This window comes from Prionailurus bengalensis, chromosome D3 (genome assembly GCF_016509475.1).
Source record: "Prionailurus bengalensis isolate Pbe53 chromosome D3, Fcat_Pben_1.1_paternal_pri, whole genome shotgun sequence".
NCBI lineage: Eukaryota > Metazoa > Chordata > Mammalia > Carnivora > Felidae > Prionailurus > Prionailurus bengalensis.
The window spans coordinates 25,822,274-25,845,135 of NC_057356.1; the positions used below are offsets into that span (position 1 = coordinate 25,822,274).

General features: G+C 54.9%; 1 protein-coding gene across 1 annotated transcript; it reads right to left on the reverse strand.

Annotated features, from left to right (window-relative positions):
- Window positions 1–5,155: 5,155 nt before the first annotated feature.
- On the reverse strand, window positions 5,156–17,832 carry ASPHD2 (aspartate beta-hydroxylase domain containing 2). Its single transcript, XM_043558065.1, is given in 5 exon segments — window positions 5,156–7,055; window positions 7,840–7,953; window positions 12,902–13,718; window positions 13,721–14,008; window positions 17,718–17,832. Coding segments are annotated over 4 exon segments (1,113 nt in total). The 5' UTR covers window positions 13,793–14,008; window positions 17,718–17,832; the 3' UTR covers window positions 5,156–6,945.
- Window positions 17,833–22,862: the final 5,030 nt, after the last annotated feature.

Consider the following 22,862-nt stretch of genomic DNA (forward strand, 5'->3'; position numbering starts at 1 on the left):
GAGCTGGGCTGGACAACTGAGGAACATACTGTGATCACTCCCTCAGCTTTCTCCCTACGGCTCCCAGAGCCTGACACTGATAGTCAGCTGGGTCCCCGCTTCCTCTCGTCTGGGCCCTGCCCTGGCCCCTCTTCTTACTCCAGCCACCCAGGTGCCCCCATGCGGGCTACCCTCTTCTGAAAGTGAATGTCCACCCAAATGGCCCCAAGCCCCCAGCCTTCCTGGCCCCACCTGTCCCGCTTTTCTGGGAGGCCTGTGATGGAGGTGTGTGGGCACCAGTGAGGCTTTCCCCTGCAGTTTGAGGAAACCCATCAGCTGCAGCTGGAGCATGGGTAGCACGATGGAGGAAGCTGGGAAGGTCTCTGGATGATCATTTCTTGGTCCTAGAATGCGTGCCTTGGAGCTGAGAAGGGGGAGTTGGCAGGAGGCAGCAAGAGGAGGGGGTGAGGGTCAGCCCCTCACCTTTTTTCTTGTCCAGGAGCTGGGGTCAGTCTGGAGGGTGGCCTCCCACTGCTGACGCCTTGAGCGGCTCACCGTCACCCTGGCCCAGCCCTCTGGGCTCCCAGCTGCAGCTGCTTTGGCACACGGTCCTCTGGCTCCAACTTGCCCTCAGCCAGTGTCCCCGGCACCCCGACCCCCAGCACCAGACCGAAGAAGACAGCTTTATAAAGTAATTTGTGCTGAGAACCTTCTTCCACTCTCCCCCAAGATGGGACTGTCCAATACGTACCCATTGTGTATGGAAAAGGACCACCCCCCCTCCCCCCGCCACCGAGTCTCATCCACCCGGGATTAATCCAGAAAAGGTGAAGTCCGTAAATGTACACCCCTTCCCTTTGCTTCTGTGGTCCCGTTTACTTTCTGCAGTGGAGCCTGGCTCAGGGACCTCAGCAGCAGCCTTGATCGTGACTGTGGCCCCAAGGCTGCTAGAAGAGGAACGCTTAACCCCTCGTCTTCCTGTGTGATACTGCAGAGCTTCCGGTGGCTATGAGGACATCACTTAATGACAGCCCGGGGCCCCTACCCTCAAAATTAGCCTCTAGACTCGAGGCTCCCCAGAGCAGGGGCCCTTCTGTCGGAGCGGGCCCCGTGCCCCCAGGGAGGTGCTCCCTGGTGGCATCTGCAGGACAGATCCTGTCCTGCCTTGGTTTACAAGTGACACCTGAATGCCCCAGTCATCCTGGACGACAGCCTTATGCGAGCGGGGAACACAGGATGAGCAGAGAGTGAAAGGGTCTGTTTGGGGTCAGTCTGCATCTGCTGCCCAGCATTTACAGCTCATGAACCTTAAGGATCAAGTTCCCCTGGAGTGATTAATAGGGACAACCAGATTCCTGCTGGGAAAGGACTTCCAGTCCCTAGGGGGGCGCCTGAGTCTAATCAAACTGGCTCCCTGCTGGAGGGAAGCATCTAGGATCACTGGCTCCCGTCACCTTGACAGTGGTAGCACGGGAGGCCTGGCTGCAGTGACTGGCTCCGGGGTCTCTCGAGTGCCAACCCCATGGCGGTCCTTTCGGCGGCTGACAAGCCCTTCGCACCCCCTCTGACACCGCACACCCCGCAGCAAGGGGGTGTGACGTGCTCTGTGCTGTGCGAATGGTGGCCCCCAAAGGTACCGTGTGCTCATCCCTGGCACCTGCGTTACCTTGTACGATAACTGCTCTGCTGGTGTGATTAAGAATCTGGAGATGCAGAGAACGTTCTGGATTATCTCAGTGCTACCACAAGTGTCCTCATCTGACAGGCAGAGGAAGACGATCCACACCAAGAGGGGGAGACGTGGAGGCAGACACTGGAGCGCCACAGTCACAAGTCAAGGAACGCCGGGGGCCGCTGGATGCCCGGAGAGGTGAGGGACGGCTTGTGCCCTAGAGCCTCCGGAAGGGGGGCCACTCTGGTGACACGCTGATTTGGGCCCAGTGAAACGGATTGTGGACGTGGGCCCCCAGAAGTGTGTGAGAATGCAGTTCTGTTGTTTTCGTGGCAGCTGGTCACGGCGGCCACAGGAGACTAATGCGCCCCGCCGCCCTGCCAGCATTGCCCCCATGCAAACATCCTGGGGCAAAGGGGAGTGGGTCCATCGGCTCCTGAATGGATGAGAAGCAGGACAACGGGAGGGGCAAGTCCCCTGGGGCCCCTGCGAGGACACTGGGGAGGACACGTGTACAGCCGACACTTGTCGACGAGGCCGAGGAGGGAAAAAAGAGACTCTGGATCTTTTTTCAGTGCGTTTGTTGAATCTGGGAAGCTGAAGGGGAAGGTTCCGAGGGCTTCAAGACTAACGAAAAAAAAAGGACATTTCCCCTCTGTTTACTTTAAATGTCAGAACCTGAAATCAGCTGTCTTTCTCCTGGGAATGAAACGCACGGAGCTTCTGGATCCTGTTAGAGCCAAGAAGCTGGCTGCCCGTGTGCCCTCGGGTCCGAGCAGAGAGCCGGTGGTGTTCTTGGCCCTGCTTTCCCGCTCAGCTGGGCCCCGCACTCCCAGGGGAGGGCCGGGGGACCTGAACACTAGACCCCACAAGGCCCCGTGGCCGGAGGGAGGAGGAGACAAGCCAGCCCCCACCTCCCACACGCTGGTGACAAGGCACTGCATATGTCCTTTGCTCCAACCAGCCCATAGGGGTTCCTGCCGCAGTGGAGGGACGCGGGCTTTGGTGACAGGGCCCGGAGCTCAGATCACACCCCTTTAATTTTACTGCTGTGGAAACGGGGCCAAGTTACTTTGTTTCCCGGAATCTCAGTGTCTTCTTCTTGGGAACGGAGCGGAAAGGGTAATTATGTAAAGGGGTGGCATATTGTGGGGACCCTCAGAAAGTGGGGGGTTCAGTGAGTGTCCCAAGAGGGCAAATGGCATCTCCAGGGGGGACCCCGTGCCAGCGATGAAGATGAGACCTGAAGGTATGGGTGGGGTTCCAAAGGCTGCCAGACCGTGCGTTTGGTACCTTTCTTCTAATTCCGGCTCCTCTTCCAGCTGGCCACATGACCTTGTTCCTGGCAACTGCTGCTCTGAGCCCACATCTTCTGTGTTAAATGCACACAAATGTCTCGGCTTTACCCCAGTGTTGGCCCCCAGTACTCGTGGGACGGTAACACCTGCAAAGGAATCTCTTAAGAGTGCACGGTGCTCTCTGTGCCCAAGGAAGAAACGGACTCTCCCCTCGGATCCGGGGTGGCTAACGCATCAGAAGCGGGGAGACAGGGGGAAGGGGAGGCGATCAGAAGTCAGGACCAAGGCGGGTGCCTGGGAAGGAGGCAGAAAGTAAATCAGTCTCTGTGTGTGTTGCCTCCTGCCACGTAATGCTCCAATCTGCTTGAGTATTTTCACTGCCATCTGTCAGCAGCTCGAAAATATGTGGCCTTATTCTGTCCCGTCCCCTGTGTTTACATCTGGTTTGCAAGATTTAGCTGGGAGGTAAATCATAGGGGGAGGTTGCGAGCAGCAGCGCCCGATGGTCCTCACAAACAGCATTTTGTGCTCAGCTTTCGCTTCTCATATTTCCATTTAAAAAATGCGAACGGAGCCCTTCCCATCCACCCAGAACTTGACAGTATTATCTTATTCGAACCTCACTTTATGCCTATGAAAGTAGGCATTAGGCCCGTCTGACCGGTGAACCTCACAGAGTGGATCAGGACTTCCTGGTGGCAAAGGACAGCAACCACAACTCACCCAGCGCCTGAGTGCCAGGGGTTTGGAAGGCTCTGACTGGCCGGGTGTGGATGGTGAGCCCAGTCCTACAGCTGGGGCTGGTCGGATCCTAGAAACCCAAGAGCTGAGAATGGGGGTGTTACATCTTACAAGAGGCTCAACAAGGTACTGCTGGAAGAGAGTCTTAAAAATAGCGGCCATCTGGGGCGCCTGGGTGGCTCAGTTGGTTAAGTGTCTGACTCTCGATTTCCATTCAGGTCATGATCTCGCGGTTCTTGAGTTCAAATCCTGCATTGGGCTCTGCAGTGACAGGAACCTGCTTGGGATTCTCTCTCTGCCCCTGCCCTGCCTGCTCTCTCAAAAAAAAAAAAAAAATTCAAATAAAAAATAAAAATAAATAGGGGCCATCTGTTAGAGACCCAGGTTAAGTAGCCTGCACAGTGTTACACAGGGGCACAGTCCAGACTTTCACCTAGAGCTGGCTGGTTTCAAAGCTTTGCCTTGCCATTCTTGAGTGGGTCTCTCGGCCCCAACTACACGTTAGAATCAGGGCAGGAAGGGGCGCCTGGGTGGCGCAGTCGGTTAAGTGTCCGACTTCAGCTGGGTCACGATCTCACGGTCCGTGAGTTCGAGCCCCGTGTCAGGCTCTGGGCTGATGGCTCGGAGCCTGGAGCCTGTTTCCGATTCTGTGTCTCCCTCTCTCTCTGCCCCTCCCCCATTCATGCTCTGTCTCTCTCAATAAATAAACATTGAAAAAAAAATTTAAAAAAGAATCAGGGCAGGAAGTGAGTTAAAACAAACACTGAGACCTGGGCCCCACCCCTTGAACAAAGAAATGAGTGGCTTTGGGGTGGGGGCGGGGCATCAGTGTTTCTCAAAAGCCGGTGACTGTATCACGCATCACCAAAGTCAAGGACCGGCAGATTAGGATTCCCCCTTCCCCTCCCAGACCGTATGCTGTAGGGCATTCGATGTTACAAGTGTGGTCACTGTACCCAGAACCCAGACAAGCTGGGTGACTTTGGGGGATAATGAGCAGGTGCCTGGGAGACCCGGTACGTGACCTAGTGCAGTCTGGCCTTGAAGCCGATGCAGGCTTCTCATCCGAAGCTGGGTGGGCACACAGGCTCCCTCTTCTCACCTTGAGCATCCTTAGCTGTAGCGTGTAAATTACTTTAGCAATTGCCTAGTTGGCAATGCACACTTCAGGAGAGTGAGAGATGTCTCGGCCCTGGGGCGAGTGGTGCTCCTCCCTCCCGCCTGCTGAGGGAGCCCAGCCAGGACTGCGGCACTGGGAAGACACCAGGCAGCTGGGTTGCTCTTGGGGCTCCAGGCCACCCGTGTCACCCACCCCTCTTTAAAAGGAAAAAAAAAAAATCAAGATGTAGCTACTGAGGGACCTGCTTCCTCCCCTGTGCATCCGCCTCTTCCTTACAAACCCTTCTTCCTCACCTGCCCCCCCCCCCCCCCCAAAACAGACTTGACCACTTCACTCTGGTTTTCAGCAAGATCCTTTATTTATCTCCTGTTCCCCAACCATGTGACATGAGTTCAGGTAGCCGGGTACCTGCGTGGGCTGTTGGCTTTGTAAACGTAGAGCAGTCAGTATGTATAGAAATCATGCACCTCGGTGATTCCGGAACAAGATACTTAATGAGTAAAAAGACTTCAGGTGTGTTCGAAATGTCTGCCCTGTCCCGCGTTCTGATCACTGAAAAATGTCTGTAAAGAAAGTTTACCCAAATAGAGACAGGTTTTCTTCGCTCGCGTGCCAGTAACGGCTACTGCGTTTTGGTTCACGGTTCCTCCTGATGGCTGTTCCTCGCAGGCGCTGCCGGTTTCCGTTCAGACACGGCCCTGGCTCTGTCCGCGGGACAAACTGCATGTTTCACACGGCCCCACGGCTTTATAAATCGGACACTGCTCATAACGCACTGTTCAAAAAAGGCGTCTCGAGTATGGCCGCAGGCTACTCTTGCACACGTCGGCTAACAGGAGGACGTTTCTAGAATCAGTGCCTCAAACTGGCCATGTCCTTCACAGGCGACCAAGAGGCCAGCACCGTGACTGTGGGTCTTTTGGGTTTGTGGGTCTTCCCGGTGGCCTCTCTCTCACACACACACACTAGTCTGGGTCGCTGTCGCTCGGCATGCACCCGTGCGGTGACAGGGACACGGGGCCGATGCCTCCACCGTCTTGGAGTCCGGCGCTGGAACATTTATGTACAGACGGATAAATGGAAACACTCATAGGCAACAGAACTCCAAAGCAGAACGGACACTTTTTGGTCAGATCTACGATTCCAGTTTTGCCAGAGGAAGGTGGTTCCTGGAATGTCACTTGCACGAGCGAGGTCTCACCGCACACCCCCCGGCTCCTACCAGCCAACCTGGCCGGTTGACGTCTTGACGTTTGTCACCGTGGACTCGAAACAGCTGCACGGGGAATTTTCCAGGCCCGGTTTGGCAGTAGGGCTTCGGTAGGCAGTGAGGTAAGTGGATCACACGACCCGCAGCTGATCCGTGGGAGCCCCGACTTGGCTGCCGGGGACACTAGCCCCAGCTCTGCGGGGAAGCCGTGTTTACAGAAAAGCCGCCAGTCCCACCAGCCGGACGCTCCCTGCCGTCAGGGGCCTGACAGGGTTCGGAGTGAGGTGAGCAACAGCGACAGGGTCCCGCTGGGGCCTGGCCGCCACGCGCCGCCCCTGACCGGGTCCACCCTGCCCGGGAAGCTGGCTGGGCGTGGGGGCTACACGCTCTCCCGGCCGCCGGCGCGGCGTGGCCAAAGGATCCCCTGTGTGGCCGTGACAGCAACAGAGGCCAAGGTCTCTAGCGCTCTGGTGTGCAGTGTTTTGGTCGAGTTTTGTTTTTGTTTTTCTCTTAAGATGACCACAAGAAGTTTCATGTTATTACATTCAGACAGATAACCGTTTGCTTACGCTGTTTCAGAGCACTGGGAAAACCGAGCAGCAATACGGCAAGGACAGGGGCACTGAGCCTCCGGCCCCGGAGCAAAGTAATGCGCTATTAGGCAGGAAGGAGTCGCGGGAGCAAATGACTGGAAGGAAAAAAAAAAAAAAAAACAAATCTAAGGAAATACAAGCCAAAAGTTTCCCATTTACAATAATCAAAGGAAAGAGGGACCCAACGTGATCTCAAAATCCCAAGTAAGGACTTTCCGTCGAGGCAGGCTTCTGAGCATGGAATCCCAGCACGGGTTGGGGGCTGGACCGGACCCCAGCCTGCCCAGGCTGACCCGCGGCCGCTCTCGCCGACTCCAGCACGGGGACTGTTCTCATCGTCCTGGAGCAAAGATGAAATCCAGAGCCTGCCGTTCGGCCGCTGCCACGTTGGGGTGCCACAAATCCACCATGAAAACCACCCGCGGGCCATCCTCTGCCGAACCTGGGGAGGGGAGGGCACGAGAGAGGAGAGGTCTGAACTGTCCCGGAGCCGCGCAGTGCGGGACCGCACACAGTGAGCTTGCGGGCAGGGACCCATCCTGTCCCTTGGCATAGGCGGGAAGATCACCTCCTTTCTCAACAAGGACTCTAGCATGGCTCCATAAGGCTCTGGGCAGAGCGTATAAAGGGAAGCGGGCACAGGGAGGTAGGGGTGAGTACGAGGTAGGTGGAGCACAGAGGACTTTTAGGGCAGCGAGGCTATTCTGTGGGACCCTGTCACGGTGGATACATGTCACCATACATCTGGCAGAACCCACAGGACGTGTGACAGGAAGAGCGAACTCTAACAGAGACTGGAGAGTCTGATTAATAACAATGTGTCGGGGCGCCTGGGAGGCTCAGTCGGCTGAGCCTCCGACGTTGGCTCAGGTCATGATCTCGAGGTCTGTGAGTTCAAACCCCGCATCAGGCTCTGTGCTGACAGCTCAGAGCCTGGAGCCTGCTTCGGATTCTGTGTCTCCCTCTCTCTCTGCCCCTCCCCCGCTCATGCTCGCTCGCTTGCTCTCTCTGTCAAAAATATCCATTAAAAAAGATAATGATAATGTGTCAATATCGGCTCATCAGTTAGGACACACGTGCCACACGAATGCAAGAGGGTAACAAGAGGGGACACTGTGCGTGGGGATGGTGTGCGCTTTCTGCTCAGTTCTTCTGGAAACCTAAAACCGTGCTAAAAACACGCGCCTCTAACTAAAACCACCCCCACCACCACCGCGGGCACTCACCCTCGTGGAATGCAGTGTGCAGGAAAGAATCATCAAAGAGGAGGCAGCGTCCTTCCGCCCAACACTGGGGCTCTCCCCCCACCACCAGCTCGCAGCCACTGGGAGTTTTGAGACCTTTGGGGCAAAAGGAGAGAAGAGACAATGAAGGCGGGTGGGATCGGGGATGGCCTGTTCTGGGGTGAGCTCTCCATTCCAAAGCACCGGGCCTTCTGCCTCACCCCTCGGGGCCCTCTTTGGGGGCGTGGGGGGAGGGGGTACTTCGACTGGGCAAATACAGGCTGCGTACCCTGAGCGTCACTCCCTGGAGGCACGCATTCCTCCACTGGCTTAATGGGTCTGGGGTCAGGGGCTTCTCGGTCAAGGCTCTTCACCGCACTCATGAGACCCCCGAATCCCATCTGTGGGACCCCCCGTTAATCGAGGGAGGCCAGGCTCATAGCCCGCCGTGTCCCGGAACTCTGTTTACTACAGCCCTGTCTCTAGGGCTGTTTTGGCAGAGTTGAAACAGTGTCCTCCTCTTTGGGTTCCGAGCTTTAGATGCACTTTGGGGCCTGAGGATAGCACGTTCTTTGTCTCAGTTCCTCCGGCCTCCCTCCGAGAAACTGGAGGTCGCCCCTAAGGAAACGCCTGAGCTCCAAGAAGAAAGAGGCCCACACCTTCGTAAGGGGACATATGCGCCCAACTGCACGCGGCCAGTGCCCAGCTCGGTGCGTAACCCCAGAAAGGGGGCCTGGCTGAAATGCCGCCGTGCGCGCACTTTCACATCCGAGGGTCTCAGGAAACACTTGGCCCCTGTCGGTGCACGGACGTCTGTCAATGAAGGCACCACTGCAGCCATCTACGATTCACAAGAGGCGGCACTGGCCCTACGGCTCTCAAGAAGGATGATTTGGGAGGAAACCGGCAGAGGGGGTGAGATCGTGGTGCTCCGGTCTATCTTCGGTGACTACCGGGACAGCCGTGGCCCAGAACTAATTGGCACCCCCTCCAATTCAGTCTTCAGGACAAGCATGAAACAGAGTTCTCTCTAACGGAGCATTTTAACTCACCCCTTGAACCAGGAATGGATGGCTGGAAACACAGGTAGAGTAGGAAGTCACACAAAGAGGCTGCACGGGGGAGTGACAAGGACATGGGACCTGAGGCCAGATGACTGGCTCTGACCCCTATGTGCTGTAGGACTTCGGGCAAGTCACTGAACCTCTCTGAGCCAGGGCCTCGTCATCTGTGAAGGGGAACGTCAACACACTTGCCTGCAGGGCCGCGTGACCAAGAACGTAACGCCTAGCTGGGTGCAGGTCCGGGCTAAGTCAGCACTTACAGACATCACCTCACCCATTTTCCAGATGGAGCCACCGAGGTTCAGAGAAGGTCAGTGACCTGCTGCCGGAAGTTGCAGCGCAGTCCTTGCGGGACCTGGGATTTCAATCCAGATCCTCCTGGCTCCGAAGAACGGGCTCTTGTAACACTGGACTCTGTGGCATCAGGAGTTGTGGTATGAAAGGGACCCTTCTTGTAGTTACGTTTTGACTACGGATGGGACACTTCATTGAGTGACGGACTCCGGAACCAGGCTCTCCCATCTCCCGCTACTGTTAATGGCTAGGGAGGGGGCGTTAGGGTTGTGATGGGCCCAGATGGAGAGGGCCCTCCAAGCCACGTCTCTCCACGGGTGCCCCTCACTGAGGGGACTGGCCGTTCTCTGCAGAGACAGTCCACCCCAGGCCTTCGGAAAGCAGCCCTCCTTCCGCTGGGCCACCGAATGATTCATCAGCAGTCACCACAGTACAAGAGAAAAATGGCCTGGATTGCTGGCTTGCCAGCCCCCTGCTCATTTTCTTCGGCTTCTCCCCTTCACTCTGGCCCCGCCTTCCAGCGGCCCACCATTCCTGCCTCCTGCCCACAAACCAGCTCGGTTGGCAGAAACGATCGATACTCCCAAGACAGAGTGTTCAGGTGGCTCTCGGGGACAGACACAGGCCCCACGTCCTCCGGCGCAGGGCTTGCTGCTTTGTCCCCAGCCAGTCAGCGAGGCAGGTCAAGGGCAGAGAGAGGGCTCTGTCCACCACCGGCCCCCACTTGAGGATGCTGAACAGGTGGGCAAGGCGAACACCAGCTGGTTCCACCCAGCCGGCCGGCCGAGAGATCCAACAGCGTGCACACGGGAGGCGACGAGAGGCTAACTGCTTATTTGCTAGTGTGAATGGGCTGAACACCTTCGTGCGTTTTCACCTGCCCTTTCCTGAGGGTTGGCCATGTGCAAGGACAGCAGCCTCCCCGGTAAATCTGCCTAGTTGGCATCAGACGGTGTTTACTGGAGGTCTGCGGCGGTGCGGTCGGGACGTCCCAGCCCTGTGCTATGTGCTGTGTGACACGCTCGGTGACAGCTCGTCCCAGGGCTCTACGTGGGGTCCAGATGGAGTGACGCCACCTCTGGAGGCGGCTCCACGCCGTCCTTGGCGAATGAAGAGACTGGGCGAAGGCGGGGTAGTGGCTGGGGTTTCAGCTGTCGGCTGGGACAGCTCCCCTCACCCGACCCAGACGGAAGGCAGGAAAGGGGACAAAGGTTGGCGAGTCAGGAGCTCGGCTCAGGGACTCCAGGTGCTTCCTGCACTTTAGCCAGGGAAGCTGGCAGAGGCGTGACTGCCAGGGACGTACCCGTCACTCTGCTTCCGACCCTGTTCTCCGGACTCCCTCTCTGGCCACCGACAAGGTCACGTGAGCCTAACACCTCTGTTTCCTTCCGGGGTGGATGTGAACGTGGGCATGACAGTGGAAAGAAGGAAATGCTGAGCAAACCCGATGCGGAGCCTGCCCCGGCCGTGGGGGAGCAGCCACAATCCAGCGGGACCTCTTCCAAGGCTGCTGGCTGTCCAAGGGAACATGACACGGCCCAGTTTTACTGGTGGCGAGAACGAGCTGAGCTGAGGAGGGAACGACAGGTCCTAACGAGGGCCCGCGTGGGCACGGCTTATACACACACATCTACTGCGCGGACGCACGAGAGGCATTGTGGCCCCCGGCCCTTGCTACTCAACGCACCTGCCTGGATTCTGTATCAATCCACAAACGCTCCTCCCTACGTGTCACTCGGAAGCTCCTTAAAAACCTACAAAGGCAACCTTCAAACAAGAAGCCAGCACCGCTCCCCACGGCCCACAGCCTCAATTCCGAAGCCCCGCACGGGGGCCCTCTGCGGTTTGCTCCCACCCAAGTGGTCTAACCTCAGACCGACTGTGGACTCCACAGCAAGCCACGTGCGGGGGAAGTGGGGGAAGGGGGGTGGCCCCGTGAGCTCTGACCCGAGTGTGCCCCGGTGTCTTGCACAGTGACTTTACTGAGATGGCTTAGGTGACCGCCTCACCTCCTGGATCAGTCCTTTACCCGACTGCCCTCCACCTGCCAATACCTCACACGTGCCACTTCTAACCCCCCAGAGAGCCCCCAGGCAGGTGTTTTTACCTCCGTTTTCTCCTTGAAAACGGAGGCTTGGAGTTTCGGGGTCCTGGCCAAGATCACTTGGCAGGTGGGGCCCACAGAGCAGAGTCCAAGTGTGCGTGCTTCCAAAACCTGATCACTTCCCACGGTTTCCCGAGGCCCCACGTCTTAGGCAGCCTTTCTTACACTGCCCAACACGTGTTTCGTCACAAAAGGTAGAGCTGCCTCTTCTGCAGCCGCAGAAGAGCCTATTTAACCTGGTCAATGATCCTGGGGAGGTAAGTGCCGCCTCCCCATTTTACGGAGGAGGAGACTGAGGCACAGAGGGACTCAGTTACTTGCCGAGAGTCCCACAGCTGCCCACGGAGCCAGGACACCTCCTGGCGCGCCTCGGCCCTGCCCTTTGCTCTTGAAATATTCAAGGAGTCAACTGTTCGAATCTAGCTGTTTTTCGAAGTGGCAAAGCTCTCTGTCCAAGTCACCTCTTCCTTGGGATCCCCACACGGGGGCAGGGGAAGCAGAGGGCTCTGGGGGAAGCAGGGCTGGAGGGCCAGGCGTCTGGCTCAGGTGCCCCCGGGCAGCCCCGGGCTTCCTCTGCGGGACACTCATGAACCCCCTGCTCCAGCCTAGGTCGCCCCCCCCCCCACCTGCACCCCCCACGTGTGCTCTCTCTTCCTCCATTCTGGAGCCAAGGTAGCCCGCGCTGCAGACTTCCCGAAGCTGGACCCTGCGCAGGCTCTGGGCGCGCCCCCCCCAGTCTGGGATGCTAACTGGTGGTGCCTTCGCCCAGGTAACCGTCCCATTAGAGACTTGCCAGGAACGGGGCATCCTGGGGAAGTGACAACAAGGAGTTGTTGTGAAACCCCCCTAAAGGGTGAGTCCTCGCTCCACATGACTTAGCAGACCCTCAAGGCAACTCTGCAGGGGACGATCTTTTCCCCTCCTCTTTTCTAAATGAGGAAACTGAGGCCCAGAGAGGTGAAGTGACTTGTCCAAAGTAACACAGCTAGCTGCCGGTGGGGCCGGGATGCAAACACACGGCCACGCGGACTCTGACCTTGTTCTCGAAACCACCGCCACGCAAGTTACCGATTTCCCCAGAAGAGGAACAAAATCAGTGTTAACACCAAGCGTGACTTCGCCCTCCATTCGGGAGGCGCTAAGGCATCGTTCACGGCCTCCCGGATGTCATCATGAACCTCAGCGACTGTTATGACAGCCTTTGGCTCTAGAGATACGCTGTCCAATACGGTAGCCGCTAGCCACGCGGGCCGATTTAAATTCAGATTAAGTGACAAATTCTGCTCCTCGCCTGCACTGGCCACATTTCCAGCCCTCAACGGTCACCCGCTGCTAGTGGCTTCTGTACTTGGACAGCGCAGATGGAGACCATTGCCATCACCACTTCCGTCCCCCGGACAGAGCTTTCTCTGTATTACCTGTCGGGTAATACCGATCTCAAGTCCCCTTCTCGGCTCAATCTGTGCTGTGAGACACGTTTACATGCAACTCATCAATCTTTGATGGGACAGTGAAGAATGCGAAAAGGCACAATTCTGGCTACCGAGCTTCTCACGCCGCCTGGGCTGCCGTGAGTCAGGAGACCCCCGTCCCTGCGACATACCTAAATGGCATCGGATGCGTATGTTGGTGGGTCCGTAATGCTCCGTTATCACAGTCCCGGGGCTCAGCACGGAGATGCACGCGTTCCCAAAAACATTGTTCCCAATACAGGTCCGAAGGCTTCCGAGCAAGCGGTACGTCCGTGGGCACTTCCTGCAGTTCCTGGGAACGCAAACCCCCTGATTGACCAAGTAAAAGGTGACCCACTCCCCGCTGGGGGTGCTGTTCATTTTCCATCCTTGCGGGAGGCTGCAGTTTGAGAAAGCCTTGTAGAGCGTCTCAAACTCGCACAGGATGGTCTGGAAGTTCCGTTCCAGCAGCTCCACGTCGTGCTTCTGCGCGTCCCGGGCGAAGTATGGCGTGGTGGGGAGGTCGGGCAGGAAGAAGACCTCGGGCTTCTGGATGGAGGGCCGGCTGTTGAGGTAGCGGCCCTGCTCGCGGATGCCCTTGTGGATGCGGCCCATGCCGGACCACGAGTACCGCTTGGCATACTCCTGCAGATTGTGGTAGAGCTTCTGGTTGAGGCCCTCGTTGTGGGCGCAGCGCACGCACTCGGGCGACTGGCAGTACACGTACCCGTTCTGCAGCCCGTTGGCGTCCGCACCCTGCATCAGGGAGTTGACGGACACGTAGGGCCGGGGCTGCTCCCGGCCCACGTGGTAGCAGTACCACACGAACAGGACCAGCAGGCAGGCCACGGTGACCACGGCGGTGGTGTCGCAGTCCCGCACCGACTGGATGCCCGTGGCGATGCAGTCTCGCAGGCCGTCCAGCGACCAGCTCCAGGCCACCAGCCACTCGAGAGACATCTTGGGGGGGGCGGGTTGTCGGTGGGGGTGCGAAGCAAGGTCAGGCAGTCAGTCCTCGGGGGTCCCGGGGGCACCCACACCATGCAGCTTAGCGCGGGGGGGATGGGGCAGCTGGAGCGGGGGGAGGCATGGCGGCCGCTGTTCCTCAGAGCCCGCCAAGGGCGGCATCGACAGACGTCTGGGCTCGCCACTCCACTCCCAGCAAAAGTCACTGCACGGAGGCTGGAAGGAGCCGCTTCACGTCACCCTGGCAGGTGGGGTCAGTCACCGTGAAAGGATTTTTTTTAGGACGTCCAAACCTGAGATGGGAAAAGGAAAGTAAACCAGAGTCAATTTTTTGTACCTGGGCAAATCCTCTGAAGTGCACAGTCCCGGAGCATCCTGTAAGGTCCCCGCTGGCAGGGGCACACTTCTCAATCTTGTGTGTCCCCTCCCACTTTACCACAGCCCCCGGGTCCCAAAGGGCTGGTGGCACTTAATCCGCATCTAGTACTGTCTGAGAAGTACAGATGCCCGGCCTATTCTGTGTCATCCTTAGGGGGTGTGATTAGCTCCATTTTAGAGATGGGGAAGCTGAGGCCCAGAGAGGTTCACGCAGCCAGGACAGGGACCTCAACCGCTGGCTTCAGCATCAGGTCCATCCATTTTGCTCTGCTCTTTCACAGGAGCTATGTGATAAATGCTTGTTTTCCTTTGGTCTCTGTACCTTTACAGAGCGGCCTGGGTTCGAAAGCATCTTTAAAATGGCAAAAGAGGGGGCGCCCGGCTGGCTCAGTTGGTGGAGCACGCGACTCTTGATGTTGTGGTCAGGGAGTTCAAGCCCCACGTTGGGCGGAGAGATCACTTAAATAAATAAAGAATCCTTAAAAATGGCAAAGGAGCCGTAAATCCGGGCATTCTTTCTAAATCTCTCTTGCCCTTCAGACACGGGCTGGGAATTACACTGAGCTGGAAGAGGACGCCATCCCCATGGCAGACACAGGGCGTTTCTGTCTACCTGCTTGGGAGGCTCCTCGCTGGTCTCACCCACAGGTTATGAGAGAAGGGATGGGGGAGAAGGAAACAGAAGCCCTCTCGGGTCTCTTTGCCACATATCCCACCAATGGTTAAGGGCCAGTGCCTAGCACCCTGATTATCCTAATAGCCCAAGAGTATGATCAGAGCCCAGCAGTCAGGTTGCCCGTGTCTATCAAACCCCAGCCGTGTCTCCCAGCTGAAACCCTCTGTCCAGGCTGCTTTTTTTCTAATCCAAGAACAGCCAGGTCTGTGAGCTCCTCCAGGCCTAATACATTCCCTCGGCGCCAGGGGCCGAATAAATTCAGAAAAATCGCTTTGTGCTCTACCTTCTCTCTTCTCTCTCTTGGGAATAGAAGGCAACTAAAACAACTCCTTAAAAACTCTAAAAGCCCTCCCCTTTCTCTGGGGATGGCATTTGGCTGGAAAATTCTTGCAAGGTTGGCAGAGAGGCCAAGAACCCAAACTGGGGGTGGGCTGGACCCTGGGTGGGTCATTTGCCCTCCTGCTCAGGTTCCTCATCACTCAGACCGGGTCATGCTCATCCCCCTGGACGGAATGATGAATGATGATGACAGCTGTAAGCACTTAGGATGTCACGGCAGGCGTTTACTATGTGCTGACAACTGCTTACACATGTGGCACCCCCATGCTGATCAGCCAGCAAGGCAAAGGTGGGGCACTGGGGAAAGGTATCTCAGGACTAGCAACCCTGAAGGCCAATTCTGGACATTCTCACCGCCACACATCTGATTTTTTTTTTTTTTTTTGGTCCCAGACTTGCAAAACTAAAAATGAAAAAGAACAAACCTCAGGTGCTCATTTAACTAACTGCCTACTTTCCCTGCCTAGGTCGAATTAAGGATCACTTGACTATAAGGTTTCCTAAGTCAAAAAACACACATGCTAAATATTCGGGGCCAAATATTCGGGGCCATTTGTATGTTTCTAGGAAAAATACAAGAGTGGGGAGGCTAGCAACTCAATTTTCTTTGGCACCCGTTCTCAATTTCTTCCCAGGTCTGGGCCCCACGGGATGAAAACAGACCCCTCCGTGCCCCTGCTTCTGTCCCAGCCATAACTGGCACGTTTCCTCTCAAGGAAAAGGGAAAGAAAATCTGGATGGTTTTCCTCTGTTTTGTTTGCAAGCCTGTCTCCCAAACAGAACCCCGGGGTTCCTGCAATTCAGCAGGAAACTGTCATCTGCGTGATAAACCAGCACTTTTACTAAAAGGATTTCCCCCTTCACTGAGCTAAACCTCTAATTGGAACTTTTAAACTGAGTCTCTCAGGAGAAGAGGCTTTTCTTAAATGAGAAGTGAGATGGTGATAATTTAACGAACACCTGTTACGTGTCAGTTCCCATCAGCCCTGCTAATCACTTAACCCAAGCACAGCGAAGACTTGGAAGACAGGGCGGGTGATGAGGGGATCTCTCCACTGGACATACGGGCCGCTTACCCTCTCCAGCGTCATTCTACACAACATCAGCCACGAGCGCTCCCTGGGCTGAGCTATAAACAAAAGGCAGCAAAAGATCCAGATACCCCGAACCCCGCTTCGGACTCTGTCCTCATAGACAGCACTGAGAGCCGAAGTTAGGACTTGTCTTACCTGCTGCCAGTTACTTTTAGCCAAATTATGCTGGCAGGCCCCTGAGCCCAAAGATGGATTAAAAAGCTCACCGCTGAAATGTGACACTAAAAAAAAACAAAACAAAACAAAAAAAAACCCACAAAACCAAAAAAAACAACCTTACATTTATTTGCAGGGTGACTGACAGCGTATTAAGCACTGGTTCAAACGTTTGACACTCAACAGGACACAGGAACAACCCCCAAGGCTCCAGTGGGAAGGGCACGGATTCCCCCTCCCCAGTTCCCAGCTCAGCGACCACAGTGACTTTCAGTTTCCTCACACATCTGTTTCATGTCTGTCCTCGTTAGGGACGGGGACCTGTACTGCAGTCCTGCACTTTAAGAACTCCAGATCTTAAAGGTCAGTCAGCTCTGGGGAACAGGGTCCAAATTCATTGCCAGCTGGTGAGCGAGTCCAATGAAATATAACTTCTGATATGATGAACATCTGGGGGACAGACTCAGCTCTAACCTGGCTAACGCAGTTTACCTTACAACCTAAGTGGTTGCCCTGTGCTAAAGGGCTTTTCTGGTCACTCCCAGGGTGTGGCCAGGCCACCCCAGAAGCCCCCCAAGGAGGAAAGCAACCCCAAGCAATGTGTGCCATGCAGGTCACTCTCTCTCCACCCAGGACCCACTGAGCTGCCCAGGACCAGCCCTTCCCCATGGGCAACCGGAGACCTCTCCTCCTCACTTTCCGGGCCACCTTTTTCAGCATCCACCCACTCCGGAGAGTGGGGGCAAACGGGGGAGCAGCGGATGGGTTAACACAGATGGTGACCACCAGGAGGTCAGGGGAGGAGGGGGATGGGGCCACGGAAAGGTTACTATTGACTGGAAAAGTGGGCAATCAACTAAAGATTAGGGAAAGTGGCTTATGGTGACAGCTCATGGGACAGGGGAGGAGGGTCACCGCGGGAAATCTGGGAAGTGGGTGACGCTCAGGGCTGGGGGGAGGGGGGAGAGCAGGCTGGGAAAGAGACCGGGGAGGAGGGTCACGAGGAGGAGGGTTGTGGGGGGGGGGGGGGGCGCGGGTAACACCGGGGAAGGCGCCGCTACGGGGCAGGGGCTTCGAGGAAGGTGATGCCCGGCACGCCGCAAACACAGCCAGCCCCGGCGGCGGCGCTAAGCACGTAGCGAACGCGGGGCGGCGGGGCCCCTCGGCCCGGCCGGGATGCGGGGCGCGGGAGGGCGCCGGCGTCCGCTAGCATCCCCAGCCGCCGCGCCGCCGCCGGGCGTGGGGACCGCGGGCCTGCAGCCGCCCGTCCCCCGCCTCCTCCCCCTCTCCCCGGGGGGAGGGCGGTGGGCGCCGCGCCGTCCCCCCGCCTCCCCGCAGCCCCCCGGAGACGCCGCTTACCTGCGCGCGGGCGGCGGGGGCGGACGCTGGGGCCGGGGCGACGCCGTCGCCCGAGGGCGCGGACGCGCAGACGCCCCCTGCCCGCGCCGCGGGGCCACCGCCCGGCCCACGCCGCGGGAGCCCGAGCCGGAGGCGAGCCGGTGCCCCCGCCGGTGCCGACGCCGCGCTGCGCTCCGCGGGGCCGCGCGGACCACAACTCCCACAATGCCGTGCGCGGCCGGGCCGGCGCGGGGAGGGGGCGCGGGCGCGGGCGCGGGCGCGGGCGGGGCGGGGCCGGCGCGGGGGCGGGGCGGGCGGGGCGGAGCCCGGACCCCCGGGCGCGGGGAGCGCTGGCCGCGCGCGGGGCTGCTCGCGCGGCTTTGCGGGGGCCGGGCGCGCCGGACGCACTGGCCTGCGGGGCCGGGGGGGTGGTGCGCGCGGCCGGGCGGGCGTTCATTCATTCGCTGTGCGTTTCTCCCTCTGTGCCCCAATCTGTTCCCCCTCCCCCGGGCTCCGTCCCTGCCCCGGCTTCCCCTCCTACACTTCCTCCTTCCAGTCTCTTTCACTTTCCCTCCCTCTTCTTTCCTCCCTCACTTCCTCTCGCCCGACACCCTTCTTTCCTTTATTTGTTGATTCGCCGCGCACTTAGAAGGCCGCTCAGGCACTTTGAAAGAAACCGTAAATCACACAGGATCCCTAGTGTCATGGAAGACTCCTTCCAAGCGACTGTTGGGCAGCCTCTCTGTGCCTGGCCCTGTGCTCCGTGGGCTGGGGGGGGGGGGGGGGGGGGGCGCACACGCGGCGCCTGCCCGTGAGAAGTCACAGTCTGGCCAGGAGTCAAGGGTACCCAAGGAATCACAGGTGTGTAAATGCACCATCACCTGGCCCGCAGAGTAGCAGAAGAGAAAGTACAGGGAGAATGAGCATGTGAAGCAAAAGGGCAACGTGATGGCGGGGAGGGTCGCCGCGGAGGACTCCCTGAGGAAGTGATGTTTGAGCTCGGGCCTGTGGGAGAAGGGTGAGCTAACAACGGCCATGGGACATGTTCGGGGCTCCAGGGGGACTATGCATGGGTAGGTTCTGGGAACTCGGGAGTGGGATGGCTGGCCCACAGTCCATGGGTCCTGACCCAGAATCTACTGGTGGCTGTCCCAGCATCCACTTTGTACTTGTCCCAGAACCCACCTCAATCATGTCCCAGAATCCCCCTCTCACACATGTCCTACAACCCATCTGATCCCTGACCTAAGACCTTCCCGTTACCACATCCCAGAATCCACCTCGTCCCCGTCAGGAACCCACTTCTCATCCCTGACCTAACAACCCACCTCCCACCATGTTCCAGAATGCACCTCATCCCTGTCCCAGAACATATCTCTCTCATCCTTGTCCCGGAACCCACTTGGTCCCTGACCTGACAACTCACCTCTCCCATGTCCCAGAGTCCATCTTGTCTGTTCCCCGGAGCCCACCTCCACTGTGGCTCAGAATCCACATCTGCTGTGGCCCCGAACCCTTTTCTACCACATCTTAGAATCCATTTCATCCCTGTCATCTCTTCCCTTGTCTTTACTCCAAAGGAGGAAGAACCTTTTTCCCCTTCTCTTATTCTACTAAAATAACCAGAATGCATACATTGGGAAACCATAAAATACATCCAGATTTGTTCAACGTGTGGGTAATCAACACAGTCATCCGATTTAGAAACATTAAACAAGATGTCTCTTTTCACTGCCAGCCTCAGAGTAGTTGAACCTGGGTAGGGAAGAGAAAGGGGGAGGGAATTTGGTCCATCTCACTTTCAGGAAGTTGCTCAAACGACGACTTCTCCAAAGGTGCTTATACATTGAGTCAGAGCATCACCCCGACAGGGTTGAAAAGGAAAAAGCATTCTTCATAGACTTGTAAATGTGTGTTCCATTCCTGGATCACACCATCTGTAGTGCATTACGAATTAATATCATCTATAAATCCTGTAATTATCTGTGACCGGCGCAATTATATTGCTCCGTATTTGTTAAAAGTATTTATTTGTTCAATGGCAGTGTTACCATTTATGCATTTTGCTAACCCTGCTTGCCATTTCTGCCTGTGGGAGATACTGGGATGTGGGGAGGGGAGGGGAGTTCTCCCAGAGAAAAACGGTATTCAGGCCTTCCAGGGGAGGGGGGGGGGCTTTTGGATGAGAACTCCACATAAATTGCCATTGCACTAATGGAGGAGCCACGATAAGGGCCAAGTGAGTCTAAATTGCCTGCCTCCAGCTTGGCTGCCGCCCGCGCCCTCCTCCTCCGGCTGTCTCCTCAGGGCAGTCCTTCCCGACCCACTCTGAGGTTGCACAACCTATCATTATGCCATCTCATACACTCATGGAGTCCACCCAGCTCCCTCCTCCTGCGGATGGAGTCACTGGGGGTCCAGAGAGAAAACATGCCTTGCTCATTCGAGGTCACTCAAGAAAATGCTTGCTTGGTGCATTAAAGAAACGAATATAGTCCCTTTAGAGAGAAATTGAGTAGTATTTGTTAAAAGCAAACAAACACACAAGAAATGTGTATACCTTAAAAACCAACAATTTCACTGCTCTATATCCATCCTGGAGAGACTCTAGAATAGATTACAAAGTAGTGGTGGTTTTCTATTATATAATCCTGTACAACTGTTTAAAAGGAGGAGCTTAGATGTATATGTAACAACGTAAAGCTCCTGGGGTGCCTGGCTGGCTCTGTCGGTAGAGCACTTTTTTTTTTAAGTTTATTTATTTTGAGAGAGAGCAAGAGAGCACAAGTGGGGTAGGGGGAGAGAGAGCGGGGGGAGAGAGAATCCTAAGCAGGCTACACACTGCCAGCATGGAGCCTGATGCGGGGCTTGAACTCATGAACCGGGAGATCATGACCTGTTTGGAAAGCGAGTTGGTGGCTTCACCAACTGAGCCATGAAGGCACCCCATAGAGCATGTGACTCTTGATCATGGGGCTGTGGTTTCGAGCCCCATGTTGGGTGTAGAGATTCCTTAAAAAAATAAAATCTTAAAAAAATATATGTACACATATATACATATACATATACACACATACATATATACACATATATATACATGTGTGTATATACATGTATATATATATATACACGTATATACATACATATATATATGTATATATATATATAGTGCTCCTCAACAAATAATAGAACAAAAAAATTCTGAATTATGCTTGCAGTATGATTACATCTACATAACACACACAACATAAAACATCACTCTACTTTATATAAATATACATATATTTATACAAAAGCAGGAGAAAAGCACTAGAGGAATACACTAGTATGTTCTCCTTTTTAAAACTTAAAATATTACAATGTTGGCAAATGCGAAGAATATCCCGCAGAGGAAGCACCCCAAATTCATGAGTTGTAACTTCGGGAGGAGGTCAAGATGGAAAAAGCATTAGGCACAGAGGACACAAGGAACTCCAGCATTTTCTGGAATGTTGTAATTTGATTCAAAAGGATCTAAATGCCCCTGGAACAAAATGCAAAAAGGATAAATAAATAAATTAAATAAATAAATAAATAAATAAATAAATAAATAAATAAATAAAAGGTTACTAGGAGTACCTCTCTCCCTTATCCCACAACCACCCGGTTCCCTTTCCTTGAGATAATCATTATAACCAATTTTTCATGCATCCTCTAGGAAAATGCTGTGTGTTTGCAAATACTATACAGAAACACTTTAGCTTTCGAAAAGGAAATATTAGTATGTTGTTGGTGGTCTTAAAAATGGATTTTAAAAATACATTTCAAGATTACATTAAAAATTATTTTTCAGGAACGAACAAGTGCTCAACACCAGAAAAATCTTTTGATACAATTCATCAGATTAACAAATTAAAGTAAAATACTACAAAATAGGTGCAGAAAAAGCATTTGACAAAATTCAACATCCATTCGTGAGGAAAGACTCTCAGCAAAGTAGGAAGAGAAGGGAACTCTGTCAGTCTGATAAAGACCATTTATGAGGAGCACCTGGGTAGCTCAGTTGGCTAAGCATCCCACTCTTCATTTCAGCTCAGGTTACGATCTCACAGTTTGTGACTTCGAGCCCCACATCGGGCTCTGTGCTGTGTCAGTGTGGATCCTGCTTGGGATTCTTTCTCCCTCTCTCTGACCCTACCCCACTCATCCTCGCTGTCTCCCAAAATAAATAAATAGACTTAAAAAATTAAAAAAATATTTTTAAAGAGCATATTAATGCAACCGATATTATATTGACGGTTAGAGATTAAATGCTTTCCCTTAAAGATCAGACCCAAGACAAGGATGTTCACTCTTGCCACTCCTATGCAACACTGTATTGGATTTTCTGCCAAGGCAATAAGGCAAGAAAAAGAAATACGAGGCATTTGAAAGAGGTGCAGAAAAAACTCTTCCTAATAGCCACAAAATTGTAAAGAACTCAGGAAAGAATCTAACTGAAATGGGGAAGATGGAAAAAGTGAAATAAAAATATTGAGGGGCCCAGAATAAATCGCGAATAATGACAACGTATGCAAAATTCATGGATGTGAAGAGACAACATCATAAAGGTGACAGATTCCCCTAGTGATCTTTAAAATTGAAACAATTTTTAATGAAAATCCCAGTGTTTTCAGTGCAACAAGATACATTGGTCACCAAGTTTGTATAGAAAAGCAAAGGGCCAAGAAGGCTAAAGATCAAATGAAGCTACCTAATAAAAACTGAGCAAAAGGTACAAGCAGGCAAGGCGTGCAAGACGGAACAAAATGGCCAAGAAACCCAGGGCAAGGTGCTGTGACGCCCGTTCATCAGGGGAATACAGAGTAAGTCCCGGGGGATGCCATCTTGCATTCATCATGCTGGCAAATGTTAAAACGCCAACTGATGCAAGTGTCAGAGAGACTGTGGAGTACCAGGTGCTCTTGCACACTGGGCAAGTATAAATGAGCACAACAGGTGAGCACACACACTTGTCCCTGCCATCCAGCTTCCTGGCATTGGTTCTAGGGCACGGGTTTTCAGACTGGGGGGTCTCACTGACGGGTCTAAAATGAATAAAGTAAGTCATGACCGCGATTGAAGACAATGAAACAGAATTAATTACAATAGAAATTATGAGAGTATTTCTTTTTTTTAAGTTTGTTT